Source organism: Passer domesticus, unplaced genomic scaffold (genome assembly GCF_036417665.1).
Source record: "Passer domesticus isolate bPasDom1 unplaced genomic scaffold, bPasDom1.hap1 HAP1_SCAFFOLD_128, whole genome shotgun sequence".
NCBI lineage: Eukaryota > Metazoa > Chordata > Aves > Passeriformes > Passeridae > Passer > Passer domesticus.
The window spans coordinates 60279-88018 of NW_026989920.1; the positions used below are offsets into that span (position 1 = coordinate 60279).

Below are 27740 nucleotides of genomic sequence, written 5' to 3' on the forward strand. Positions count from 1 at the left end.
CAGAGTTTTGGGGTCACAAATCTTCAAATTTGGGGTTATTGGGGCACCCCAATGTCAAACGCTTCTGGAAGTGCCAGAAACACAACGGCTGACCCCAAAACCCACAAATTTCTCAAGGCTGGGGTCCCCAAAAATCCCAAAATCTCCAAAGTTTTGGAGTTTGGGATCCCAAAAACCCCAAAACCTCCAAATTTGGGGTCCTGGCGCCCCAAAACGTCTCCTGCAAACCAAAAACTTTGGGTTCGAGATTTTTGAAGCTCCAGGTGCCCCAAAATTTGGGGTCCTGTCGCCTCATTCCCACAGAAATCTAGGATTTGCAGGGAAAATGTCTTTTTTGGTACAAATGCTGTTTTTTGGGAGGGTTTTTTGTAGTAAAAACGTTTTGAGCCATAAAAAAAGCAAAATTTTGTCAAGGGAGCGGGGGATCCCTGAGGGGAAAGGAGATCCTTGGGATTTTGGGGGATTTGGTGGGAAAATCACGCATTTTGGGGAGGAAAATTTGGGGATTTTTGGGAATTTCAGAGCGGGGGGAGCTGAGGGCGAGGGGGGATTTCTGAGGGGAAAAACACGGATTTAGGGAAAATAGCGACGAATTCCCGGGGGAGAGAGGGGATTGATGGATTTTGAAGATAAAAACGGGGATTTTGAGGACAAAACTGAGAAATTTGGGGATAAAAACGGGAATTTCGGGCCCGGCATCCCAAATGCCGAATTCACTCGCGCTTCTCAACGCGGCGTTACGGTAGAACCGCCCGCGCTCTCGCGACATTCCGGTAACCCCGTTAGCGGGCGCGGCCTCGCTCCGATTGGCCGAACCCGCCCGCTGCGCGCTATCCGGACGCTGATTGGCCGAGACCTTCCCGCGCTGGACGCTGATTGGGCGGCGGCCTCGTGAGGGGAGGAGAAGGAGGAGGAAGAAGCAGGAGCGGCCATGGCGGCCGCAGCGGCCACGGCGGCCCTGGAGCGCTGGGTGTCCGGGCAGCTGCAGGAGCTGCTCGGCCTCAGCGCCCGCCATGTCCCCGCCTTCCTGGTGGCGCTGGCGCGGCGCAGCCGGAGCCTGGAGGAGCTGCTGGAGCGGCTGCGCGAGACCGAGGCCCTGCGCGTGGAGGAGCCGCGCGTGCGCGAGTTCGCGCGCCAGCTGTGGGACAAGGTGGGCGGGGCTTGTGTGTGAGGAGGAGTGGGCGGAGCTTGTGTGTGAGGGGAGAGTGGGCGGGGCTTGTGTGTGAGGGGGAGTGGGCGGAGCTTGTGTGTGAGGAATGAGTGGGCGGGGTTTGTGTGTGAGGAGAGAGTGGGCGGGGCTTGTGTGTGAGGGGAGAGTGGACGGGGCCTCCCATTGTGTGAGGGGGGAGTGGGCGGGGCTTGTCTATGAGGGGGAGTGGGCGGAGCTTGCATGAGGGGAGGTGGCTTCATATGGAGATGGGGCGTGGCCTGAGGGGAGTGGGCGTGGTTTGACCGCACCATATTTAGTGCTGAGGGCGTGGCCAATCCAGAAGGGGTGTGGCCTGAAAACAAGGTGTGGTCAGGAGTGGGCGTGGTTTAACAAACCTCAAAGACGACCTCACCACAAGTGGGCGTGGCTCCCGCACAGAGCAACCAATCAGGCTGAGAGCTGTGGCTTGTAATGGGCGTGACCTTTTTGGGTGTGGCCCAATTGGGCGTGGCCATTTAGGGTATGGTTAAGTGGGTGTGGCCATGTTTGTTGAGGCCATATTAGATGTGGTTTCATGGGTGTGGCCATCTTGGGTGTGGCTAATTAGGTGTGGTCAAGCAGGTGTGGCCAAGTGGGCGTGGCCATTTAGGGTGTGGTTAAGTGGGTCTGGTCATGTTTGGTGTGGCTAATTAGGTGCGGCCATATTGGATGTGGTTAAGTGGGTGTGGTCACATGGGTGTGGCCATTAGGGGTGTGGCTAAGTGGGCGTGGCCAAGTTGGGTATGCCTAATTAGGTGCGGCCATACTTGATGTAGTAAAGTAGGTGTGGCCATATTTGGTGTGGCCGTTTTGGGTGTGGCCAAGTGGGTGTGGCCATTTAGGTGTGGTTAAGTGGGTGTGGCCATGTTTGGTGTGGCTAATTAGGTGCGGCCATACTGGATGTGGTTAAACAGATGTGGCCATATTGGGTGTGGTTAAGTGGGTGTGGCCATATCGGGCGTGGCCAAGCGGGCGTGGCCAAGTGGGCGTGGCCTCGCTCAGGTGCGTCCCGGCCCCGCCCCCCCGCAGGTGCCCCGGGAAGCCCCCCGGGAGCCCCCCCGGGCGCTGCGGGCCGAGCGGGCGGCGCTGGAGCTGCAGCGCCAGAACCGCGGCTACCGATTGGTGGAGAGCGACGAGGAGGAGGGGCCGGGCCCCGCCCGCGACCACGCCCAGGAGGAGCCACGCCCCCGGCGGCGCCACCTGCGGCGACGGCAGCGCTCCGAGTCCCCCCCCGAGACCCCCGCGGCCCAGCCCGAGCCCCCGCCGTGAGTAGGGGGGCTTTTGGGGGGAAATCCCCAAATTTGGGGGCGTCTCGGGGTCAGTGATGCACCAGGAGTGACCCCTGGGTTTTGGGGTCAGCAGAGGGCACCAGGGACCCCCGGGATTTTGGGGTCACCCCAGTTTTGGGGGGGTCTCGAGGGTCCCTCCTTCCCCTCGGGGCTCCCCCTGATCCTTTGGGTGTTGGAATTTTGGGATTTCCCCTCTCAGAACCCCCAAAAACCCCTCAAATCCCACAGATTTCGCCTTTTTTTGTGCTCCTGGGGGGATTTTGGGGGTCTCAAGTTGGATTTTGGGGTTCCCAGGTGGGTTTTGGGCGTCCCAGGTGGATTTTTGGGGTGTCCCAGGTGAGATTTCGAGGTTCCCAGGTGGATTTTAGGGTTCCCAAGTAGATTTTGGAGTTCCCAGGTGGATTTTGGTTGTCCTGAGTTGTTTTTTGGGGTTCCCAAGTGGGATTTTGCTTGTCCTGAGTTGTTTTTTGGGGTTTCCAGGTAGGATTTTGGTTGTCCTGAGTTGTTTTTTGGGGTTCCCAGGTGGATTTTGGGGCTCTAAGGTGGGATTTTGGGGTTTCCAAGAGGATTTTTTGTGTCCCACGTTGGTTTTTGGTGTCCCTGGTGGGATTTTGGAGTTCTCAGGTGGATTTTGGGTCTCCCAAGTTGGTTTTTGAGGTTCCCAGGTGGGATTTTGGCATTCCCAGGTGGAATTTGAGGTGTCCTGAGTTGTTTTTTGAGCTTCCCAGGTGGATTTTGGGTGTCCTGAGTTGGTTTTTGCGGTCCCAGGTGGGGTTTTGGGAGTCCCAAGCTGGTTTTTCGTGTCCCACCTGGATTTTTGGGGTTCCTGAGTTGTTTTTTGAGCTTCCCAGGTGGGATTTTGGGGTTCCCAGTTGTATTTTTGGGTGTCCCAAGTTGGTTTTTGAGGTTCCCAGGTGGATTTTTGGGGTTCCTGAGTTGTTTTTTGAGCTTCCCAGGTGGGATTTTGGGGTTCCCAGGTAGATTTTAGGGTTCCCAGGTGGATTTTGGAGTTCCCAGGTGGATTTTGGGGTGTCCCAAGTTGTTTTTCGAGCTTCCCAGGTGGGATTTTGGGGTTCCCAGGTGGATTTTGGGTGTCCCAAGTTGGTTTTTGAGCTTCCCAGGTGGGATTTTGAGGTTCCCAGGTGGATTTTGGGGTTCCCAGGTGGATTTGGGGTGTCCCAGGTGGATTTTTGGGGTTCCCAGGTGGATTTTGGGGTTCCCAGCTGGATTTTTGGGGTTCCCGAGTTGTTTTTCGAGCTTCCCAGCTGGGATTCCCCCCATTTTTTGCACCCCGGCTGTGTTTTCCCCACTCCCCACTCGGTCCCCCTCCCCGGGGTGGGCTTTGGGGTCCCCCAACGGGTGTTTGCCCCTCCCCAAGAGCCCCCGAGCCCCCCGAGGAGCCGGAGGAGGAGTGGGAGGCGTCGGAGCGGGAGCGGCTGCGGGACCTGCGCGAGCGCGACGCCTTCGCCGAGCGCCTGCGGCGGCGCGACCGCCAGCGGGACCGGGGCGCGCGCGGCGACTCCCAGGTGGGCTGGGGGGCTTTGGGGGGGGTTTGAGGGGTCCTAGGGCAGGTTTGAGGGGGGTTTGAGGGGTTCTTGGGGGGTTTAAGGGGTCCTTGGGGGGATTTGAGGGGAGTTTGAGGGGCCTGGGGCGACTCCCAGGTGGGCTGGGGGGCTTTGGGGGGGGTTTGAGGGGTCCTAGGGGGGGTTTGAGGGGGGTTTGGGGAGGTTTCAAGGGGGTTTGAGGGGTCCTTGGGGGGTTTAAGGGGTCCTTGGGGGGATTTGAGGGGGGGTTTGAGGTGTCTGGGGCGACTCCAAGGTGGGCTGGGGGGCTTTGGGGAGGTTTGAGGGGGGTTTGGGGGGTCCTTGGGGGGTTTGAAGGATCCTTGGGGGGTTTGAGGGGTCCTTGGGGGGTTTGAGGGGGGTTTGGGGAGGTTTCAAGGGGGTTTGAGGGGTCCTTGGGGGGCTTGAGTGGTGTTTGAGGGGCCCGGGGCGACTCCCAGGTGGGCTGGGGGGCTTTGGGGAGGTTTGAGGGGGGTTTGAGGGGTCCTTGGGGGGTTGAGGGGTCCTTGGGGGGATTTGAGGGGAGTTTGAGGGGCCCGGGGCGACTCCAAGGTGGGCTGGGGGGCTTTGGGGGGGTTTGAGGGGGTTTGAGGGGTCCTTGGGGGGGTTGAGGAGGGTTTGAGGGGTCCTTGGGGGGGTTGAGGAGGGTTTGAGGGGTCCTTGGGGGGGGTTGAGGGGGGTTTGATGGAGTTTGAGGTGTCCGGGGGGACTCCAAGGTGGGCTTGGGGGGGGATAGGGAGGTTTGAAGGGGGTTTGAGGCGTCCTTGGGGGGAATTTAGGGGGTCCTAGGGGGACTGGGGGGGGTATTGAGGGGTTCTGGGGGGATCTGGGGGTCCTGGGTGGGTTTGGGGGGGATTTGGGGGGGACTGAGGGATCATGGGGGACATTTGAGGGGTTCTGGGGGGAATCTGGGGGGTTCTGAGGGGTTTGAGGGGGTTTGGGGGGGTCCTGGGTGGGGTTTGGGGGATTCTCAGTGGGATTTGGGTCCTCACCCCCTTTTCCTCCTCCAGGCCTATGAAGAAGCCCAAAAACGCCTGAAAATGGCTGAGGAGGACCAGAAAGCCATGGTGAGAGAGCTGCAGACCCCAAAAACCTCATTTCCCCTTTTTTCCCCCATTTTCCCCCAGGTTGCCGAGCTGGGCGAGCGTTCCTGCCGCGAGTACCTGCCCATTTCACCCCATTTCACCCCATTTTAATGCTATTTTCCCCCCATTTTACCCCGTTTGAATGCCATTTTTTCCCATTTTAATGCAATTTTCTCCCATTTTAATGCCATTTTTTCCCATTTTCCCCCCATTCCCCCAGATCCCCGAGCTGCGGAAGCGCTCCCGCTGCGAGTACCTGCCCATTTCACCCCATTTTAATGCCATTTTTTCCCATTTTCTCCCATTTTAATGCCATTTTCTGCCATTTTAATGCCATTTTTTCCCATTTTAATGCAATTTTCTCCCATTTTAATGCCATTTTTTCCAATTTCACCCCATTTTCCCCCGTTCCCCAGATCCCCGAGCTGCGGAAGCGCTCCCGCCGCGAGTACCTGCCCATTTCACCCCATTTTAATGCCATTTTTTTCCCATTTAACCCCATTTTAATACCATTTAACCCCATTTTAATACCATTTTCTCCCACTTTAATGCCATTTTTTCCCATTTTACCCCATTTTAATGCCATTTTTTCCCATTTTCTCCCATTTTAATGCCATTTTCTCCCATTTTAATGCCATTTCCCCATATTTCCCCAGATCCCTGAGCTGCGGAAGCGCTCCCGCCGCGAGTACCTGCCCATTTCCCCCCATTTTAATGCCATTTTCTCCCATTTTAATGCAATTTTCTCCCATTTTAATGCCATTTTTTCCAATTTCACCCCATTTTCCCCCTTTCCCCAGATCCCCGAGCTGCGGAAGCGCTCCCGCCGCGAGTACCTGCCCATTTCACCCCATTTTAATGCCATTTTTTTCCCATTTAACCCCATTTTAATACCATTTAACCCCATTTTAATACCATTTTCTCCCACTTTAATGCCATTTTTTCCCATTTTACCCCATTTTAATGCCATTTTTTCCCATTTTCTCCCATTTTAATGCCATTTTCTCCCATTTTAATGCCATTTCCCCATATTTCCCCAGATCCCTGAGCTGCGGAAGCGCTCCCGCCGCGAGTACCTGCCCATTTCCCCCCATTTTAATGCCATTTTCTCCCATTTTAATGCAATTTTCTCCCATTTTAATGCCATTTTTTCCAATTTCACCCCATTTTCCCCCTTTCCCCAGATCCCCGAGCTGCGGAAGCGCTCCCGCCGCGAGTACCTGCCCATTTCACCCCATTTTAATGCCATTTTTTCCCATTTTCTCCCATTTTAATGCCGTTTTTTCCCATTTTAATGCCATTTCCCCATATTTCCCCAGATCCCCGAGCTGCGGAAGCGCTCCCGCCGCGAGTACCTGCCCATTTCACCCCATTTTAATGCCATTTTCTCCCATTTTCTCCCATTTCAATGCCGTTTTTTCCCATTTTAATGCCATTTTCCCCCGTTCCCCCAGATCCCCGAGCTGCGGAAGCGCTCCCGCCGCGAGTACCTGGCCAAGCGGGAGCGGGAGAAGCTGGAGGAGCTGGAGCAGGAGATCCAGGACGAGGAGCTGCTCTTCGGGGAGGAGGCGCTGACGCTGCCCGAGCGGCGCGAGCTGCGCTACAAGCGGCGCCTGCGCGACCTGGCCCGCGACTACAAACGCGCCGGGGCCCGCGAGGAGCTGGAGAGGAGCAGCCGCTACCACATCCCCGAGGAGAGCCGGGACAAGGTGAGGGGAGTGGGAAAAAATCCCAAAATTCACACCTGGGGAGGAGCAGCCGCTGCCACATCCCCGAGGAGAGCCGGGACAAGGTGAGGGGAGTGGGAAAAAATCCCAAAATTCACACCTGGGGAGGAGCAGCCGCTGCCACATCCCCGAGGAGAGCCGGGACAAGGTGAGGGAAGCAGGGAAAAAATCCCAAAATTCACACCTGGGGAGGGGCAGCCGCTGCCACGTCCCCGGGAGAGCCGGGACAAGGTGAGGGAATGCCTGGGGAAACCCAAAATTCACACCTGGGGAGGAGCAGCCGCTGCCACATCCCCGAGGAGACAGGGGACAAGGTGAGGGGAGCAGGAAAAAATCCCAAAATTCACACCTGATAATCCCAAAATTCACACCTGAGAAACCCTGAAATCGGCACTTGGGAAATCCTAAAATTGGCACCTGAAAAATCCCAAAATTCACACCTGGGGAGGAGCAGCCGCTGCCACATCCCCGAGGAGACACGGGACAAGGTGAGGGGAGCGGGGAAAGATCCAGAATGGGGGACTGGAAGGAGCTCCTGTGGGAGGAATCGGGGTTGGTGCTGTGGAAATGTGGTTTGGGAGCTCCAGGTGCCCCCCAAACCCCCCCCAAAATCCCCCTCAAACTGCCCCAAATCCCCCCCAAACCACCCCAAATCTCCCAAAACCCCTCCCTGGTGCCCCAAACCACCCCAAATCCCCCCCAAACTGCCCCAGTTCCACCCCAAACCCCCCAAACTGCCCCAAATCCCCCCGAAACCACCCCAAATCCCCCCCAAACCGCCCCAGTTCCACCCCAAACCGCCCCAAATCCCCCCACAACAACCCCAAACCCCTCCAAATCCCCCCCAAACCGCCCCAGTTCTACCCCAAACCCCCCAAACTGCCCCAAATCCCCCCCAAACCGCCCCAAACCCCCCCCCAACCCCCGTCGCTGAGGCCCCGCTCCCTCGGCAGAAGATCCCGGAGCGCGAGGAGGCGCAGGAGGAGGCGCTGGCGCCGCGGGACGAGCAGCGGCGCTGGGAGGAGCAGCTGCTGGGGGCGGCGGCGCTGCGCTTCGGGGCCCGCGACGCCGCGCAGAGCCAGCGGCACCACGGCTACGAGCTGCTGCTGGAGGAGGACGAGATGGTGCAGTTCGTCAGTGCCGCCCAGCTGGAGGGCACCGACCCCCAGAAGGTGGGGTTTGGGGGGGTTTGGGGTGGTTTAGGGGGGATTTGGGGTCATGGGAAGGGGTTTGGGGATGGTTTAGGGGGGATTTGGGGTGCTGGAGGAGGACGAGATGGTGCAGTTTGTCAGTGCCGCCCAGCTGGAGGGCACCGACCCCCAGAAGGTGGGGTTTGGGGGGTCCTGACAGGGTTTGGGGTGGTTTAGGGGGGATTTGGGGCGGTTTAGGGGTGGTTTGAGGGGGATCTGGGGTGCTGGAGGAGGAGCAGATGGTGCAGTTCGTCAGTGCCGCCCAGCTGGAGGGCACCGACCCACAGAAGGTGGGGTTTGGGGGGGTTTGGGGTGGTTTAGGGGGGATTTGGGGTCATGGGAAGGGGTTTGGGGATGGTTTAGGGGGGATTTGGGGTGCTGGAGGAGGAGCAGATGGTGCAGTTTGTCAGTGCCGCTCAGCTAGAGGGGACCGACCCCCAGAAGGTGGGGTTTGGGGGGGTTTGGGGTGGTTTAGGGGGGATTTGGGGTGGTTTGGGGGGGATCTGGGGTAGTTTGGGTGGGATCTGGGATGGTTTGGGGGGGATCTGGGGTGGTTTGGGTGGGATCTGGGATGGTTTGGGGGGGTTTGGGGTGGTTTAGGGGGGATTTGGGTGGTTTAGGGGTGGTTTAGGGGGGATCTGGGGTGCTGGAGGAGGAGCAGATGGTGCAGTTCGTCAGTGCCACCCAGCTGGAGGGCACCGACCCCCAGAAGGTGGGGTTTGGGGGGGATTTGGGGTGGTTTAGGGGGGATTTGGGGTGGTTTAGGGGTGGTTTGAGGGGATTTTGGGTGCTGGAGGAGGAGCAGATGGTGCAGTTCGTCAGTGCCGCTCAGTTAGAGGGGGACCGACCCACAGAAGGTGGGGTCTGGGGGGGTTTGGGGGGGATTTGGGGTGGTTTAGGGGGGATCTGGGGTGGTTTAGAGGGGATTTGGGATGGTGTAGGGGGGATTTCGGATGGTTTGGGGGGGATCTGAGGTAGTTTGGGAGGGATCTGGGGTGGTTTGGGGGGTATCTGGGCTGCTGGAGGAGGAGGAGATGGTGCAGTTCGTCAGTGCTGCCCAATTAGAAGGGACTGACCCCCAAAAGGTGGGGTTTGGGGTCAGCCAGGGAGTCCTGGGGGGTTTGGGGGGGATTTAGGGTGAATTTGGTGGCACTGAGGGTGACACCAATGACCCCGAGGTGCCCTCAGGACATCCCTGAGTCTGAGCGCCGCCAGCAGTGGGTGGTTACTGGTGGGACTGGGGTGAATTTGGTGTGAGTTTGGTGACACTGAGGGTGACACCAATGACACTGAGGTGACACTGAGGTGACAGAGGTGACACTTGAGGTGACAGCGATGGCACTGACGTGTCCCCAGGACGTCCCCAGGACGTCCCTGAGGCCGAGCGCCGGCGGCAGTGGGGACAGTGGGTGGTTACTGATGGGACTGGGGTGGATTTGGTGGCACTGAGGTGACACTGAGGGTGACACCAATGACCCCGAGGTGACACTGAGGTGTCCCCGGTGTCCCCAGGACGTCCCCGAGGCCGTCCCCGAGGCCGAGCGCCGGCGGCAGTCGCTGCAGGACGCGCGCCGGGCCCTGCCCATCTTCCCCTTCCGCGACGAGCTGGTGGCGGCCGTGGCCCAGCACCAGGTGCTGGTGATCGAGGGCGAGACCGGCTCGGGGAAAACCACCCAGATCCCCCAGTACCTGCACGAGGAGGTGCGCTGGGAGCACTGGGGGGCACTGGGAGGGACTGGGGGGGGATTGGGATGAATTGGGAGGGGATTGGGGGGCATTGGGAGGGGACAGGGAGGGACTGGGAGGGACTGGGAGGGAATTGGGGTACACTGGGAGGGACTGGGGGGCACTGGGAGGAACTGGGGGGCATTGGGAGGGGATTGGGGGGGCACTGGGAGGGGATTGGGGGCACTGGGAGGGACTGGGAGGGGATTGGGAGGGGATTGGGGGGGACTGGGAGGGACTGGGAGGGACTGGGAGGGGACTGGGAGGGACTGGGGGGACTGGGAGGGGGTTGGGAGGGACTGAGGGGCACTGGGAGGGACTGGGAGAGGATTGGGGGGACTGGGGGGGGGACTGGGAGGGACTGGGATGGACTGGGAGGGAATTGGGGGGACGGGGAGGGACTGGGGAGCACTGGGAGGGACTGGGAGGGGACTGGGAGGGGAATGGGATGAACTGGGAGGCGTTTGGGGACACTGGGAGGGACTGGGATTGAACTGGGAGGGACTGGGATTGAACTGGGAAGTGCTCGAGGACACTGGGAGGGGCTCGGGAGGATTTGAGGTGTTTGGGGTCGGGGGGGTTTGGGCTGCTCAGGTCTCGTTTTTGGGGTCCGTTCCGGTCCGGGGGGGTCACCCGGGGCTCGGGGGTCTCTGTCCCCCCCCCGTGACCCCCCCCCGTGACCCCGCTGTGACCCTGCTGTGACCCCGCTGTCCCCAGGGCTACACGCGGGGGGGGCTGAAGATCGGCGTGACGCAGCCGCGGCGCGTGGCCGCCATGAGCGTGGCCGCCAGGGTGGCCGTGGAGATGGGGACAAAGCTGGGCAACGAGGTGACACCGGGGACACCGGGGACACTGGGGACAGGGGGGGGGACACGGGGGACACTGGGGACACCGGGGACACTGGGGATACTGGGGACACCAGGGACAAAGCTGGGCAACGAGGTGACACTGGGGACACCGGGGACACGGGGGACATTGGGGGACACCAGGGACACCGGGGACATGGGGGACATGGGGGGGACACCAGGGACAAAGCTGGGCAACGAGGTGACCCCGGGGACACCGGGGACACTGGGGACATGGGGGACACGGGGAGGACACTGCGGACATTGGGGACATTGGGGACATGGTGGGGACATTGGGGACAAAGCTGGGCAACAAGGTGACACCAGGGGCACCACAGGGCTGGCCGGAGTGGCTCTGGGGAGGTGACAGCAGCCCCGGGGAGGTGCCAGCAGCTCAGGGAGGGTGACAGCAGCCCCAGGGAGGTGCCAGCAGCCCCAGGGGGTGACAGGGCCGTGTCCTTGTCCCCAAGGTCGGGTACAGCATCCGCTTTGAGGACTGCACGTCGGAGCGCACGGTGCTCAAGTACATGACGGACGGGATGCTGCTGAGGGAGTTCCTGACAGAGCCCGACCTGGCCTCCTACAGGTGGCACGGGACACCGGGGACATTGGGGACACTGGGGACACTGGAGACACCTGGGGGACACAGAGAACAGGGACACAGAGAGCAGGGACAGCCAGGGGACACTGGGGACAGGATGCTGCTGAGGGAGTTCCTGACAGAGCCCAACCTGGCCTCCTACAGGTGACACGGGACACCGGGGACACCTGGGGACATTGGGGACACCGGGGACATTGGGGACATTGGGGACATTAGGGGCATTGGAGGAGAACAGGGACACAGAGAGCAGGGACAGCCAGGGGACACTGGGGATATGTCCTTCTCCCTGTCCCCCATCCCCATGTCCATGTCCCCATCCCCATGTCCATGTCCCCATCCATGTCCCCATGCCCCTATCCCTGTGTCCCCGCGTCCCTGTCCCCATGTCCTTATCCCCCTGTCCCTGTCCCCATCCCCCTGTCCCCGTGTCGATGTCCCCACGTCCCTGTCCCTGTGCCCATCCTGGTGTCCCCATCCCCGTGTCCGTGTCCATGTCCCCATGTCGATGTCCCCGTGTTGATGTCCCCATCCCCATGTCCATGTCCCCATGTCCACATCCCCGTGTCCATGTCCCCGTGTCTGTGTCCTCATCCCCGTGTCCGTGTCTCCGTGTCCCCGTGTCCCCATCCCCGTGTCCCTGTCCCTGTGTCGATGTCCCCGTGTCGATGTCCCTGTGTTGATGTCCCCATCCCCATGTCCATGTCCCCATGCCCGTGTCCCCGTGTTGATGTCCCCGTGTCCCTGTCCCCGTGTCCGTGTCCCCATGTCGATGTCCCCGTGTCCCCGTGTCCCCGTGTCGATGTCCCCGTGTCCCTGTCCCCGTGTCCCCGTGTCCCCGTGTCGATGTCCCCGTGTCCCCGTGTCCCCGTGTCCGTGTCCCCGTGTCGACGTCCCCGTGTCCCCGCGGCAGCGTGATCATGGTGGACGAGGCGCACGAGCGCACGCTGCACACGGACGTGCTCTTCGGCCTCATCAAGGACATCGCGCGCTTCCGGCCGCAGCTCAAGGTGCTGGTGGCCTCGGCCACGCTGGACACCGAGCGCTTCTCGGCCTTCTTCGACCACGCGCCCGTCTTCCGCATCCCGGGGCGCCGCTTCCCCGTGGACATCTACTACACCAAGGTGGCATGGGGACACGGGGACACTGGGGACACTGGGGACACGGGGACACTGGGGACAGTGGGGTACTGGGGACACTGGGGGCATTGGGGACATGGGGACAGCTGGTCATCCCGGGGCGCCGCTTCCCCGTGGACATCTACTACACCAAGGTGGCACGGGGACACGGGGACACTGGGGGCATTGGGGACATGGGGACATTGGGGTATTGGGGACACTGGGGTATTGGGGACACTGGGGTATTGGGGACATGGGGACAGCTGGTCATCCCGGGGCGCCGCTTCCCCGTGGACATCTACTACACCAAGGTGGCACGGGGGACACGGGGACACTGGGGACACTGGGGACATCGGGGGCACTGGGGACACTGGGGACACGGGGACATCGAGGGCACTGGGGACATCGGGGGCATTGGGGACACTGGGGACAGCTGGGACATTGGGGGCATTGGGGACATGGGGACAGCTGCTCATCCCGGGGCGCCACTTCCCCCTGGACATCTACTACACCAAGGTGGCACGGGGGACACTGGGGACACTGGGGACATCGGGGGCATTGGGGACACTGGGGATATCAGGGGCATGGGGACAGCTGGTCATCCTGGGGCACCGCTTCCCGGTGGACATCTGCTACACCAAGGTGACAATGGGGACATTCAGGGCATTGAAGACATTCAGGGCGTTGGGGACATTGGGGACCCTGGGGGTGCTCAGGGGCACCTGGGGCTGTGGGGTGTTGGGCGCGTTTGGGGACACGAGGGGACACAGGAGAAGGGGGGATGGCTGGGGACCTCTGGGGACAGCTGGTGCTGCTGTCCCTGTGTCCCCTGCTGTCCCCTGATGTCCCCGTGTCCCCCGCTGTCCCCCCGCTGTCCCCCGATGTCCCCGTGTCCCCGCAGGCGCCCGAGGCCGATTACCTGGAGGCCTGCGTGGTGTCGGTGCTGCAGATCCACGTCACCCAACCCCCCGGGGACATCCTGGTCTTCCTCACCGGGCAGGTCAGTGTCACCTGGTGTCACCTGGTGTCACCTCAGTGTCACCGTGTCCCCCTGCTGTCCCCATCCCTGCAGGTGCCCCCGTTCCCCTGAGAGCTCCCCTGTCCCCAACCCCAACTTCCTACCACTGGTCTGTGTCCCTTGATGTCCCCAGTGTCCCCAATCCCCTGGGTGTCCCCAATCCCCTGGGTGTCCCCAATGTCCCCACCGATGTCCCCAATGTCCCCGGGGGTGTCAGGAGGAGATCGAGGCCTGCGTGGAGCTGCTGCAGGAGCGCTGCTGGTGCTGCCCCTGTCCCCAGTGCCCCTGATGTCCCCAATCCCCTGGGTGTCCCCAGTCTCCCCGATGTCCCCGATGTCCCCAGTGATGTCCCCAATGTCCCCGGGTGGCAGGAGGAGATCGAGGCCTGCGTGGAGCTGCTGCAGGAGCGCTGTCGCCGCCTGGGCTCGCGCCTGCCCGAGCTGCTGGTGCTGCCCATCTACGCCAACCTGCCCTCGGAGCTGCAGGCCCGCATCTTCCAGCCCACGCCCCCCGGCGCCAGGAAGGTGCGCTGGCCCTTTAAGAGGGGGCGGGGCCTCGGGAGGGGGCGTGGCTCAGTGGAAATGGGGTGTGGTTTAAGGGAAATAGGGTGTGGTTTAAGGGAAATGGGGTGGGGTTCATTTATGGAGCCAGGAAGGTGCACTGGCCCTTTAAGAGAAGGGTGGGGCCTCGGGAGGGGGCGTGGCACAGTGAAAAGGGGTGTGGTTTAAGGGGAAGGGGGTGGGGTTTCATTTATGGCGCCAGGAAGGTGTGCTGCCCTTTTAAGAAAGGGGGTGGAGCCTCAGAGGAGGTGTGGCTTCATGAAAGTGGGTGGGGCTTAGTTGGGTGTGGTCTGAATAGGTTGTGCCAAAATGGGTGTGGTTTTATTGGGTGTGGCCAGAGTGGGTGGGGCTTGATTGGGTGTGGTTATAATGGGCGTGGTCTAAATGGGGTGGGGCTTAATTTGGTGTGGGCAGAATGGGTGTGGCTAATTTGGGTGTGGTCAGAATGGGTGGAGCCTAAGGGGGGTGGTTTTGTTGGGTGTAGTCGGAATGGGTGGAGCCTAAAGGGGTGTGGCCCAATTTGGTGTGGTCAGAGTGGGTGGAGCCTAAAGGGGTGTGGCTTTATTGGGCGTGGCCCATAGTGTAGACCGTGACTGGCCAGAGCTCCAAGTGGGCAGGGCTTAACACCACGTGCTTTAAATGGGGCGTGGTTTATCCGGGTGTGGCCGGGAGGGGCGTGGCCTGCGAGGGCGTGTCCCGGGCGTGTCCCATCGTGTCCCCGCCCCCGGCGCAGGTGGTGGTGGCCACCAACATCGCCGAGACGTCGGTGACGATCGACGGCATCGTCTACGTGCTGGACCCGGGCTTCTGCAAGCAGAAGAGCTACAGCGCCCGCACGGGCATGGAGTCCCTGGTGGTGACGCCCTGCTCCAAGGTGAGACACCTGGGTCACCTGTGTCACCTTACTGCCATCTACTGTCACCTTATTTTCACCTGTACCATCATACTGTCATTTGTTGTAACACCTCCATATTTTGACACGTCCCTGCCGTGTCCCCAGTGTGTCCCGGGCAGGTGACAGTGCCACGTGCCAGTCAGGTCACAGGTGTCAGGTCCCAGGTGTCACAGGTGTCCCAGGTGACAGGTCACAGGTGTCCCAGGTGTCACAGGTGTCACTCTGCTGTCCCCAGGCCTCGGCCAACCAGCGTGCGGGCCGCGCGGGCCGCGTGTCACTGGTGTCACAGGTGTCCCAGGTGTCACAGGTGTCAGGTCCCAGGTGTCCCAGGTGTCCCCAGCCAGGTGTCCCAGGTGTCCCCAGCCAGGTGACAATGTCCCCACTGTCCCCAGGCCTCGGCCAACCAGCGGGCGGGGCCGCGCGGGCTGCGTGTCACTGGTGTCACAGGTCACAGGTGTCACAGGTGTCCCAGGTGTCCCCAGCCAGGTGACAATGTCCCCACTGTCCCCAGGCCTCGGCCAACCAGCGTGCGGGCCGCGCGGGCCGCGTGGCGCCCGGGAAGTGCTTCCGGCTCTACACGGCCTGGGCGTTCCAGCACGAGCTGGAGGAGACGGCGGTGCCCGAGATCCAGAGAGCCGACCTGGGCTCGCTGGTGCTGCTGCTCAAGAGCCTCGGTGGGCACCGGGGGCACTGGGGGGCACTGGGAGGGGACTGGAGGGACTGGGAGGGGTTAAAGGGGGGTCAGGACAGACCTGGGCTCGCTGGTGCTGCTGCTCAAGAGCCTCGGTGGGCGCTGGGAGGGACTGGGGGGCACTGGGAGTGGAGTTATGGACACTGGGAGGGACTGGGAGAGACTGGGAGGGACTGGGAGTGGAGTTATGGGCACTGGGAGGAACTGGGAGCACTGGTGCTGCTGCTCAAGACACTCGGTGGGCACTGGGGGCACTGGGAGGGACTGGGAGGGACTGGGGGGGACCTGGGAGTGAGTTATGGGCACTGGGAAGGGATTGGGGGGCACTGGAGGGGAGTGGGGGGCACTGGGAGAGGACTGGGGGGCACTGATGTTGCTGCTCAAGAGCCTCAGTGGGCACTGGGGCAACTGGGAGGGACTGGGGGGCACTGGGAGGGGATTGGGGGCACCAGGGTGGCACAGAGGGCTTGGGGACAGCCAGGTGACCCCGAGGTGACCCCGAGGTGACCCCGGGTGACCCCAGGCATCAACGACCTGATCCACTTTGACTTCCTGGACCCCCCTCCCCACGAGACGCTGGTGCTGGCGCTGGAGCAGCTCTACGCCCTGGGGGCCCTGAACCACCTGGGCGAGCTGACCCCACGGTACTGGGAGCACTGGGATGGACTGGGATGGACTGGGAGCACTGGGAATGGGGGCCCTGAACCACCTGGGCGAGCTGACCACGGTACTGGGAGCACTGGGATGGACTGGGAGCACTGGGAATGGGGGGCTGGGAATGGGGAATGGGGGCCCTGAACCACCTGGGGGAGCTGACCACGGTACTGGGAGCACTGGGATGGACTGGGAGCACTGGGAATGGGGGCCCTGAACCACCTGGGGGAGCTGACCACAGTACTGGGAGCACTGGGATGGACTGGGAGCACTGGGAATGGGCACTGGGGGCCCTGAACCACCTGGGGGAGCTGACCACAGTACTGGGAGCACTGGGATGGACTGGGAGCACTGGGAGTGGGGACTGGGGGTGTCCCTGGTGGTCACCACTGACCCTGCTGTCCTTGCTCTCCCTGTCCCTCTGTCCCTGTCCCTGTCCCCCTGTCCCTGTCCCTCTGTCCCTGTGTCCCCTGTCCCCGTGTCCCCCTGTCCCCCTGTCCCTGTCCCTCTGTCCTGTCCCAGCTGGGCCGGCGCATGGCGGAGCTGCCGGTGGAGCCGATGTTGGCCAAGATGATCCTGGCGAGCGAGCAGTGAGTGACACACGTGTCCCAAAGTGTCCCCAAAGTGTCCCCTGGGTGTCCACAGGGTCCCATCTCCCCTGAGCGTCCCAGTTTCCCCTCACTGTCCCCACTGTCCCCCAACCAGGTACGGCTGCACCGAGGAGGTGCTGCCGCTGTCCCCAATGTCCCCAATGTCCCCCCCAATGTCCCCGCTGTCCCCTGTCCCAGGTACGGCTGCACCGAGGAGGTGCTGCCGCTGTCCCCAGTGTCCCCAATGTCCCCCCAATGTCCCCCGCTGTCCCCTGTCCCAGGTACGGCTGCACCGAGGAGGTGCTGCCGCTGTCCCCAGTGTCCCCAATGTCCCCCCCAATGTCCCCGCTGTCCCCAATCAGGTACGGCTGCACCGAGGAGGTGCTGATGGTGTCCCCAATGTCCCCCCAATGTCCCCGCTGTCCCCAATCAGGTACGGCTGTACCGAGGAGGTGCTGCCGCTGTCCCCAATGTCCCCAATGTCCCCCAATGTCCCTGCTGTCCCCTGTCCCAGGTACGGCTGCACGGAGGAGGTGCTGCCGCTGTCCCCAATGTCCCCAATGTCCCCAGTGTCCCCAGTGTCCCCCCAATGTCCCCGCTGTCCCCTGTCCCAGGTACGGCTGCACGGAGGAGGTGCTGACGGTGGCCGCCATGCTCTCGGTGAACAACGCCGTGTTCTACCGGCCCAAGGACAAGGTGCTGCACGCCGACAGCGCCCGCGTGGCCTTCAGCGTGCCCGGGGGCGACCACCTGGTGCTGCTCAACGTCTACAACCAGGCACGGCCACACCGGGGGACACCGGGGGGGTGTGGGGACACCGGGGACACGGGGGACACCAGGGACATCGGGGACACTGGGGGATAACAGGGACATTTGGGACAAAGGGGACACGGGGGACATCAGGGACACGGGGACATCGGGGGGTGTGAGGACACCAGGGGTCTGGGGACACCAGGGGGAGTGGGGACCTTGGGGACAAGGGGGACACCAGGGACAGCAGGGACACTGGTGGGTGTGGGGACACTGAGGGCGCCAGGGACACTGGGGACAGCAGGGACATTGGGGACATCAGGGGTATCAGGGAGTTGGGCACATGGAGGACCTTGGGGACATCGAGGGCTTGGGGGACACTGGGGACATTGGGGTGTGGGGACATGACAGTGTCCAGCAGCAGCACTGACCGTGTCCCTTTCTGTGTCCTTGTCCTTCCCCGTGCCAACGTCACCCGTGTGCCTCTGTGTCCCCAACACTGTCCCCCTTGTCCCGCTGTGTTTGCCTATATCCCCTGCTATCGCCCCATGTCCCCTCTGTGTCCCTGCTGTCCTGTGTCCCCTGCTGTCCCCCGTGTCCCTTCTGTCCCTTCTATCTCTGTCCCCTGCTGTCCCCCCGTGTCCCCCTGTTGTCCCCGTGTCCCCGTGGTGGCAGTGGGTGGCCAGCGGGCACTCCCTGCAGTGGTGCTACGAGCACTTTGTGCAGGCGCGCTCGCTGCGCCGCGCCCGCGACGTGCGGGAGCAGCTGCAGGGGCTGATGGAGCGCGTGGAGATCGCGCCCCTCCTCCTGCGCGGGCAACCTCGACCTCGTCAGGAAGGTGAGCCCCAAAACACCCCCAAAATATCCCACAAACAGCCCCAAAATATCCCCCAAAATATCCCACAAAACATCCCCCAATGACACCTCAGCGCCCTCCTCCTGCGCGGGCAACCTCGACCTCGTCAGGAAGGTGAGCCCTGAAACTGCCCAGAACCACCCCAAAATATCCCCAAATATTCTCCAAAACTCTTCCCAAAATGTCCACCGATCCCAGTGTATCCCAGTATATCCCAGTGCCATCCCAGTGTATCCCAGTGCCCTCCCAGTATATCCCAGTCCATCCCAGTAATGCTGTCCCCCTCTGTGTCCCCCAGGCCATCACGGCAGGGTTCTTCTACCACACGGCGCGGCTGGCGTGGGGCGGGCACCGATCCCACTGTATCCCAGTGTATCCCAGTGCCCTCCCAGTCCATCCCAGTAACACTGTCCCCATTTCTGTCCCCAGGCCATCACGGCGGGGTTCTTCTACCACACGGCGCGGCTGGCACGGGGCGGGCACCGATCCCAGTGCCATCCCAGTGCCCTCCCAGTATATCCCAGTGCCATCCCAGTGTATCCCAGTGCCCTCCCAGTCCATCCCAGTAACGATGTCCCCTCTGTGTCCCCCAGGCCATCACAGCAGGGTTCTTTTACCACACGGCGCAGCTGGCACGGGGCGGGCACCGATCCCAGTGCCATCCCAGTGCCCTCCCAGTATATCCCAGTGCCATCCCAGTGTATCCCAGTGCCCTCCCAGTCCATCCCAGTAACGATGTCCCCTCTGTGTCCCCCAGGCCATCACAGCAGGGTTCTTTTACCACACGGCGCGGCTGGCGCGGGGCGGGCACGTATCCCAGTGCCATCCCAGTGCCCTCCAGTATATCCCAGTAACACTGTCCCTGTTTCTGTCCCCAGGCCATCACAGCCGGGTTCTTCTACCACACGGCGCGGCTGGCGCGGGGCGGGTACCGCACGGTGAAGCACCAGCAGCCCGTGTTCATCCACCCCAACAGCGCCCTGTTCGCGCTGCAGCCGCGCTGGGTGCTCTACCACGAGCTGGTGTGCACCTCCAAGGAGTTCATGAGACAGGTGGGGACATGGGGACACCCTGGGGGCATGGGGACACCTTGGGGACACCCTGGGGACATGGCAGGGACAGGGGGACACAGGGCAGTGTGGGTACAGGGACACAAGGGACACGCTGGGTGCCCTACCACGAGCTGGTGTGCACCTCCAAGGAGTTCATGAGACAGGTGGGGACACCCTGGGGACATGGGGACACCTTGGGGACACCCTGGGGACAGCTGGGAGCATGGGGACACTGGGGGGGTACAGGGACACACTGGGGCATGGCAGGGATGCGGTGTGGGTTTGGGGACACAAGGGACACGCTGGGCGCTGCATCTCAGTGACAAAGCAGGGACCCCAAGCCATCGTCCCTGTCCCCACGTGTCACCAACTGTCCCTAGGGGTGTCCCCAGGTGTGACAGGTGTGTCCCAGGTGTCCCCAGGTGATCGAGATCGACAGCTCCTGGCTGCTGGAGGTGGCCCGGGCTGTCCCTAGGGGTGTCCCCAGGTGTGACAGGAGTGTCCCAGGTGTCCCAGGTGTGTGACAGGCGTGTCCTTGTCCCCAGGTGATCGAGATCGACAGCTCCTGGCTGCTGGAGGTGGCCCCTCACTATTACCAGGCCAAGGAGCTCGAGGACGGCAGCGGCCGCAAAATGCCCAAAAAAGCCGGAAAATCGCGGGAGGAGCTGGGCTGAGCCCGGGGACACCCGGGGGACACTTTGGGGACACCCAGGGACACCCGAGGACACTTTGGGGACACTTTGGGGACACTTTGGGACACCCCAATAGAGCCCCGGGCTCGCTGTCCCCGTGTCACCGCCGGCTCTTTATTCTGTACATTAATTTAAGGGGAGGGGACGGGGGGAAGGGGACAGGTGACAGAGGGGACACCCGAGGGGGGAGGGGCGCCCGGGTGTCCCCTCCCCGGTGGCTTCAGGGCCGGGCCAGCGCCACCGCCAGCGCCGCGGCCACCAGCAGCTTCTTGGGCTCGGGGACGGCCGTGGGGGCTGGCATCAGCTGGGGGGGGACACGGGGTCAGGGGACACCGGGGATGTCCCCGGGGTGTCCCCAGGGTCCCCGGGGTGTCCCCGGGGTGTCCCCAGCGTGCCCCCGGGGTGCCCCCGGGGTGTCCCCAGGGTGTCCCCAGGGTCCCCAGCCTCACCTTGTCCACGCGGTGGCAGCGGATGAGCCCCTGGGAGTTGAGGAAGAAGGTGGACAAGGCGTCGTAGGACCTGGGGGGACACGGGGGGACTTGGGGACATCGGGGTGGCACCGACCCCCCCCGGGGGACTGGGGTGGCACGGGGGTGACACAGGGGGGACACAGGTGGGCCTGGGGGTGGCACGGGGGTGTCAGGGGTGGCACAGGGGTGACACGGGTGGATCTGCAGGTGGCACGGGGGTGGCACAGGGGGGACACAGGTGTGTCACTGAGCGCAGCAGGTGCCACTTGTTCTGGTGGTGGAAAGGGGTGACACAGGGACAATGGGGGTGGCACAGGGGTGTCCCTCACCTGAGCAGGGTCCGTTTGTCCCGCCGGTACCAGCGCAGCAGCAGCAGGTGCAGGGGCAGCCCCGTCAGGCGCCACCGCGCCCGCACGCTCCAGTCCTCGGGGTGCCGCGTCAGCGCCAGCACCTCCAGCCTCAGGCTGGCAAAGTAACCCCAGGCCAGGGCCCGGCACAGCGCCACGGCCACGGCGTACATGGCACGGCCCCTGGGGACACAGAGTGTCACTGTCACCTCCCTGTGCCACCCCAACACTGCCCCATCACTGCCCAGCACAGCGCCACGGCGTACATGGCACGGCCCCTGGGGACACGGGGACATCACTGTCAGTGTCACTGTCACTCATTGTCACCTCCCTGTGACATCCTGACACGCCCCAGCACTGTCATCTCCCCAGGGCCATGCTGCAGTGACAGGGCTGTCCCCAGGGCTGTCCCAATGTCCCGGTGTCCCCAGTGTCACCCACGGCGTGTGCAGGTGCAGCAGGTGGTTCTGACCCCCCCAGGGCTGTCCCCGTGACCCAGGTCTGTCCCAGTGTCCCCAGGGCTGTCCCCGTGTCACCCACGGCGTGTGCAGGTGCAGCAGGTGGTTCTGACCCCCCCAGGGCTGTCCCAGTGTCCCCAGGGTGTCCCCAGGGCTGTCCCCGTGTCCCCAGGGCTGTCCCAGTGTCACCCACCGCGTGTGCAGGTGCAGGTGCTGGCACTGGAACTCCACGTCGGGGGCGTACAGGGCGTAGTCCGGGATCTTCAGGAAGAAATTGGGGAGCTGGGGGGGACAGGGGACAGGGGGCTGCTGTCACCTCCCCCAGTACTGTCACCTCCCCTGCTGCTGTCACCTCCCCCGCTGCTGTCACCTCCCTCTGGCTGTTGTCACCTCCCCCCTGGTGTTGTCACCTCCCCCCTGGTGTTGTCACCTCCCCACTGCTGTCACCTCCCTCTGGCTGTTGTCACCTCCCCTGGGTGCTGTCACCTCCCCATTTTGTCACCTCCTCTCCATTTGTTGTCGTCCCCCCCCCCCAATTTGTCACCTCCCTGGGCCCATTTTGTCACCCCCTCCCCATTCTTTCCCCCCCCATCCCATTTGTCACCCACCTCCACGTTTTGTGTCCCCTCCCCATTTGTCATCTCCCTGGGACATTCTGTCCCCCCCCCCACCCCATTTTCTCACCCCTCTCCATTTGTCCCCTCCCTCCCACTCTGTCCCCCCCTCCCCATTTTGTCCCCAGACCCCATTTTGTCACCCCCTCCCCATTCTGTCTCCCCGTCCCTCCCTGTCCCCCCGGTGCCACCTCGTGCCGCAGCCTCTCGTGCATGCTGGCCAGCAGCTCCTGTCCCCGTGTCCCCCCAGTGTCCCCCTGTCCCCCCCAGTGTCCCCCAGGTCCCCCTGTCCCCCTGCTGTCCCCGTGTCCCCCCAGTGCCCCCCGATGTCCCCCCCGGTGCCACCTCGTGCCGCAGCCGCTCGTGCATGCTGGCCAGCAGCTCCTGTCCCCGTGTCCCCCCGGTGTCCCCGTGTCCCTTTGGTGTCCCCATGTCCCCCGATGTCCCCATGTCCCTCAGTGTCCCCCAGTGCCCCCGGTGTCCCCCGGTGCCACCTCGTGCCGCAGCCGCTCGTGCATGCTGGCCAGGTCCCCCTGTCCCTGTGTCCCTTTCGTGTCCCCCTGTCCCCCCGATGTCCCCCCGGTGTCCCCCCGGTGCCACCTCGTGCCGCAGCCTCTCGTGCATGCTGGCCAGGTCCCCCAGTGTCCCCCTGTCCCTGTGTCCCTTTGGTGTCCCCATGTCCCCCAATGTCCCCATGTCCCCCGATGTCCCCATGTCCCTCAGTGTCCCCCTGTCCCCCCGGTGTCCCCCGGTGCCACCTCGTGCCGCAGACTCTCGTGCATGCTGGCCAGCAGCTCCTGTCCCCGTGTCCCCGTGTCCCTTTGGTGCCCCCCCTGTCCCCCCGATGTCCCCCTGGTGTCCCCCGGTGTCCCCCCCGGTGCCACCTCGTGCCGCAGCCTCTCGTGCATGCTGGCCAGGTCCCCCTGTCCCTGTGTCCCTTTGGTGTCCCTCTGTCCCCCCGATGTCCCCCCGGTGTCCCCAGTGCCACCTCATGCTGCAGCCTCTCGTGCATGCTGGCCAGGTCCCCCTGTCCCCCCGGTGTCCCCCTGTCCCCCCAGTGTCCCCCCGGTGCCACCTCGTGCCGCAGCCGCTCGTGCATGCTGGCCAGCAGCTCCTGTCCCCCTGTCCCCCCAGTGTCCCCCATGTCCCCCCTGTCCCCCCGGTGTCCCCGTGTCCCCCCAGTGCCCCCCAATGTCCCCCCCGGTGCCACCTCGTGCCGCAGCCGCTCGTGCATGCTGGCCAGCAGCTCCTGTCCCCCTGTCCCCCCAGTGTCCCCCATGTCCCCCTGTCCCCCCGGTGTCCCCGTGTCCCCCCAGTGCCCCCCAATGTCCCCCCCCGGTGCCACCTCGTGCCGCAGCCTCTCGTGCATGCTGGCCAGCAGCTCCTGTCCCCCTGTTCCCCCGGTGTCCCCCTGTCCCCCCGGTGTCCCCGTGTCCCCCTGTCCCCCCGGTGTCCCCCGGTGCCACCTCGTGCCGCAGCCGCTCGTGCATGCTGGCCAGCAGCTCCTCCATGGACGGGGGGCTCCGGGGGCTCCCCCCGCGGCCCGGCCCGGGGCTGCCGGGGCCGGGGGCGCCCGGGGCGGGGGTCCCGGGGCCGGGGGGGGGTCCCAGCAGCAGCCGCCCCCCGGGGGGGGTCCCGCACGTCGATGTCGTCCTCGCGCCGCCCGTCCACCGTGGTGACCGGGCCCCCCAGCCCCTGCAGCCCCCGCCCGGGGGGCTGCGGGGGGCGGCGCGGGGGGGGCAGCAGCGCCAGGGCCGGGCCCGCGCCCAGGGGGGGCTCCAGGTCCTGGGAGGGGGGGAAAACGGGAATTTGGGGGGGAAAATAGGGAATTTGGGGGGGAAATGGGGAAGTATGGGGGGAAAAGGAGGATTTTGGGGGAGAAAAAGGGAATTTGGGGAGGGGAAAAGGGGATTTTGGGGGGGAAAAACGGGAATTTGGGGGGAAAAATGGGAATTTGGGGAGGGGAAAAGGGGATTTTGGGGGGGCAAAAATGGGAATTTGGGGGGAAATGGGGAAATTTGGGGGGGAAAAAACGGGAATTTGGGGGAGGAAAGGGGAATTTAGGGGGGGAAAAGGGGGATTTAGGGGGAAAAAAAGGGGGAATTTGGGGGAAAAATAGGAATTTGGGGGTAAAGGGGGAATTTAGGGGGGTAAATGGGGATTTAGGGGAAATGGGGGGAATTTTGGGAGGAAATGGAGGAATTTGGGGGGGAAAGGGGGAATTTGGGGGGGAAAAAGGAGAATTTAGGGGGGGGAAAAGGGGATTTATTGGGGGAAAAATGGGATTTAGGGGAAATAAGGGGGAATTTGGGGGAAAAAAGGAGAATGTAGGGCGTAAAAAGAGGGAATTTAGGGGAAAAAAGGGGAATTTGGGGCTGGGGGAGTGAGGGATCACCCAGGGATGGAACTGAGTGATTCACGGGGGGTTTCCCCCATGGAAAAGGTGATTTTTACCGATTTTGGGAGAATTTGCCCCACTTTTGGGGGGATTTGCCCCATTTTGGGGGCTTTTCCCCACGGAAAAGGGGATTGTCCTGATTTTGGGGGTATTTACCCCATTTTTGGGAGGATTTGCCCAATTTGGTTCCCACCAGGGACTCCCGGCTCCGCCCCCATGCGGTAGCCCCGCCCCCACATGAACCCGCCCCCCTATTTGCATGACCACGCCTCCTAGCGGTAAAAGCGAAACTATGTAAGGCCGCTAATTTGCATAACCACGCCCTGTTAGCGGCAAAGCGAAACTATTTGTCTGTTGATTTGCATAACCACGCCCTACCTCAACACTCCACCGCAACCCCCAATTTGCATATCCCCGTTCCTCCCACCTCCTATTTGCATAACCCCTCCAAAACATTCAATTTCCATAACCCCGCCCACCCTGCGGCGTCATTTGCATAGCCCCGCCCCTCTGCCCCCTCAGCGCTCTCCCCTCACCTGCGGCCGCGCTCGGTAGCGGCGGCGCGGCGGGGCCGGCCCGGGCGGCGCCGCGGCGGCTGCCGGGGCCCAGGCGCGGCCGGGCCGGAGGCGGCCGGCGGCGGTGACGGCGGCGGTGACGTGCCGGTACATGGGGCCGCGCTGTCCGCTCGCTGCTCGCTGTCCGCGCTCGGCGCCGCCGCCTCGCCTTCTCCCCTCACGCCGGCCGCTCGCTCTGCGCCTGCGCGCCCCGCGCGCGCGCTTCTCTTCCCCCCCCACTCAGCGCAGCGCGCCTGCGCCCCGCGCGGGGAAGGTGACCCGGAGCCGGCTGCGCGTGCGCGGTGGCGCGGCGGCGGTCCCGCCCACCCGCCGTTCATTCATGAGGGGGAAGAGGGGCGGAGCAAGAGGTGGGAGCCAATGGGAAGCGCCGCTCAACGCTAGGAGGCGGGGTTACGACCATATATGGGCAAAGTTGCACACAAACCACGCCCACACCCGGAAGAGACGCCAGGAAGGAGCCGAAGTCGCCGATTTTATTGAAATGTCCCCAAAAAACGAGCGGGGGAGGGGAGGGGAAGGCACCCCCCGGGGCCGGGCGGGGGGAGGGGCACCCACGGGGCACGGAGGAGGCTCCGGTGGGGCGGGAACCGGTCCCAGTGGGGTGGGAACTGGTCCCAGTTGGGTTATGGGGTGGGAACTGGTTCCGGTTGAGGTTTCCAGTGGGGCAGGCACTGGTTCCAGTTGGGTTAAGGGGCAGGAACTGGTTCCCAGTACAGAAGGAGTCCATTCCCATTTGGGCTGTGGGGCGGGAACTGGTTCCCAGTGAGGTTATGGAGTGGGAACTGGTTCCCAGTAGAGTGGAAACTGGTTCCCAGTTGGGTTAAAGGGCAGGAAATGGCTCCCAGTAGGGCAGGAGTCCATTCCCAGTTGGGTTATGGGGTGGGAACTGGTTCCCAGTGGGATAGGAAGTGGCTCCCAGTAGGGCTGTGGGGCAGGAACTGGTTCCCAGTATAGCAGGGACTGGTCCCAGTTGGGGTTATGGGCAGGAACTGGTTCCCAGTACAGAAGGAATCCATTCCCAGTAGGGCTGTGGGGTGGGAACTGGTTCCCAGTTGGGTTATGGGGCAGGAACTGGTTCCCAGTAGATCACTGGCCATGGGGGGGGTCAGTGGCCACGGGGGGGGGTCAGTGGCCATGGGGGGGGGGGGTCAGTGGCCACAGTTGGGGGGTCAGCGGCCGGAGGGGGGAGGGGCTGGGGGAGGTCAGCGGCCGACGCGCCCCAGGGAGCTGTGGGGGAGGGGAAAACGCCTCAAACTGAGCCTAAAACTGAGCCCAAAAACCCCAAAAGCTGAGCCCAAAACCCCTAAAATTGAACCCAAAAATCCCCAGAACTGAGCCCAAAACGATCCCAAACCCAATCCTAAAATCCAGCCCAAATCAACCCCAAAGCCCAGCCTAAAGCAAAGCCCAAACAGCCCAAAATCCAACCCAAAACTGAGCCCAAACCGACCCTGAACTAAAGCCAAAACCCGGCCCAAAGTGCCCCCAGGTGCCCCCTAGGTACCCTCAGGTGCCCCCAGGTGCCCCCAGATACCCCAGCTGCCCCCCAGGTATGCCCAGCACCCCCCAGCTGCCCCCCAGTATGCCCAGCACCCCCCAGCTGCCCCCCAGGTGTCCCCAGCTGCCCCCCAACTACCCCTCAGGTACCCCCAGCTCCTCCCAGGTACCCCCCTGTGTCCCCAGGTACCCCCAGCTGCCCCTCAGGTGCCCCCCCAGCTACTCCCAGGTATCCTCAGGTACTCCCAGGTGTCCCCACCTCCCCCCCCATGTCCCCCATCTGCCCCCCTGTGTCCCCCCAGCCCCCCCCAGGTACCCCCAGGTACCCCCAGGTACCCCCATCTCCCCCCCATGTCCCCCTCCATGTCCCCCATCTGCCCCCTGTGTCCCCTCCAGCTCCCTCCCCGTGTCCCCCCCCGTGTCCCCCATCTGTCCCCAGCTGCCCCAGGTACCCCCCAGGTGCCCCCAGGTACCCCCATCTCCCCCCCGTGTCCCCCCCGTGTCCCCCAGCTCCCCCCCGTGTCCCCCAGCTGTCCCGTGTCCCCCCCTGTCCCCCATGTCCCCCCCATCTGTCCCCATGTCCCCCACCAGCTGTCCCCCCCCGTGTCCCCCCAGCTCTCCCCCATCTGCCCCGTGTCCCCCCCATGTCCCCCCCTGTCCCCAGTGTCCCTGTGTCCCCCCGTGTCCCCCCCGTGTCCCCCCGTGTCCCCCCCAGTCCCCAGCCGTGTGGGGGTACCTGGCGCGGCGCGGGGGCGGCTCGGGGGCGGTGCCGGTGCCGGTGCCGGTGGCGGTGCCCGGGGGGCCCTCCCGGCGCAGCAGGAAGGGGCGCAGGCTGCCCCGCACCGGGGAGCCCCGCGACAGGTTGAAGGGCCAGGGGGGCTCCGCCTCCTCCCGCAGGACTGCGGGCACCGAGTCAGGGCCACGCCCACCGACCACACCCACTGACCACACCCACCATACCCATTGACACACCCACTGACACACACACACACACTGCGGGGCACGGGAGTCAGGGCCACGCCCACAGGCACTGACCACGCCCACTGACCACACACACCGACACACACTGCGGGGCACGGGAGTCAGGGCCATGCCCACTGACCACACCCATGGACACACCCACTGACCCACCCACTACCGGGGCAGCGGAGTCAGGGCGGGGACACAGACACGCCCACTGACACACCCACACACTGACCACACCCACCGACCACACCCACTGACACTCACTGACCACACCCACCAACCACACCCACTGACACACCCACCCACTGACACACCGACACTCACTGACC

The 27740-nt window shown here is 63.4% G+C and overlaps 2 protein-coding genes and 1 long non-coding RNA gene across 3 annotated transcripts; 2 read left to right on the plus strand and 1 right to left on the minus strand.

The window, feature by feature from the left end:
• Positions 1-589: 589 nt before the first annotated feature.
• On the plus strand, positions 590-20165 carry DHX16 (DEAH-box helicase 16). Its single transcript, XM_064406058.1, is given in 21 exon segments — positions 590-1150; positions 2219-2454; positions 3857-4004; positions 5051-5107; positions 6580-6834; positions 7806-8024; positions 9555-9743; positions 10485-10595; positions 11083-11198; positions 12124-12334; positions 13230-13328; positions 13718-13870; positions 14640-14780; positions 15313-15475; positions 16016-16129; positions 16664-16736; positions 17351-17513; positions 18162-18281; positions 18283-18324; positions 19221-19394; positions 19940-20165. Coding segments are annotated over 21 exon segments (3132 nt in total). The 5' UTR covers positions 590-931; the 3' UTR covers positions 20069-20165.
• On the plus strand, positions 2482-3599 carry LOC135291811 (uncharacterized). The gene is made up of 3 exons (XR_010354507.1): positions 2482-3143; positions 3207-3329; positions 3435-3599. It is a non-coding gene; the product is annotated as an uncharacterized LOC135291811 (long non-coding RNA).
• A 15-nt stretch (positions 20166-20180) lies between the features above and the next one.
• CUNH6orf136 (chromosome unknown C6orf136 homolog) lies at positions 20181-25265 on the minus strand. Its single transcript, XM_064406065.1, has 6 exons — positions 24910-25265; positions 23442-23760; positions 21555-21643; positions 20886-21086; positions 20536-20605; positions 20181-20390 (listed from the first exon to the last, which is right to left on the minus strand). The coding sequence occupies exons 1-6, from the start codon at positions 25263-25265 to the stop codon at positions 20307-20309; spliced, it is 1119 nt and encodes a 372-aa protein (XP_064262135.1). The 3' UTR covers positions 20181-20306.
• Positions 25266-27740: the final 2475 nt, after the last annotated feature.

Bases quoted from the DNA above. Each gene is read 5' to 3' on its own strand.
- CUNH6orf136 (XM_064406065.1), bottom strand. From the start codon at position 25,265: ATGAACGGCGGGTGGGCGGGACCGCCGCCGCGCCACCGCGCACGCGCA. The intron at 20,606-20,885 runs GTGAGGGACACC...GTGTCCCCCCAG, and splicing joins GACAAACGGACCCTGCTCAG to GTCCTACGACGCCTTGTCCA. The intron at 20,391-20,535 runs GTGAGGCTGGGG...GTCCCCCCCCAG, and splicing joins GCTGCCACCGCGTGGACAAG to CTGATGCCAGCCCCCACGGC.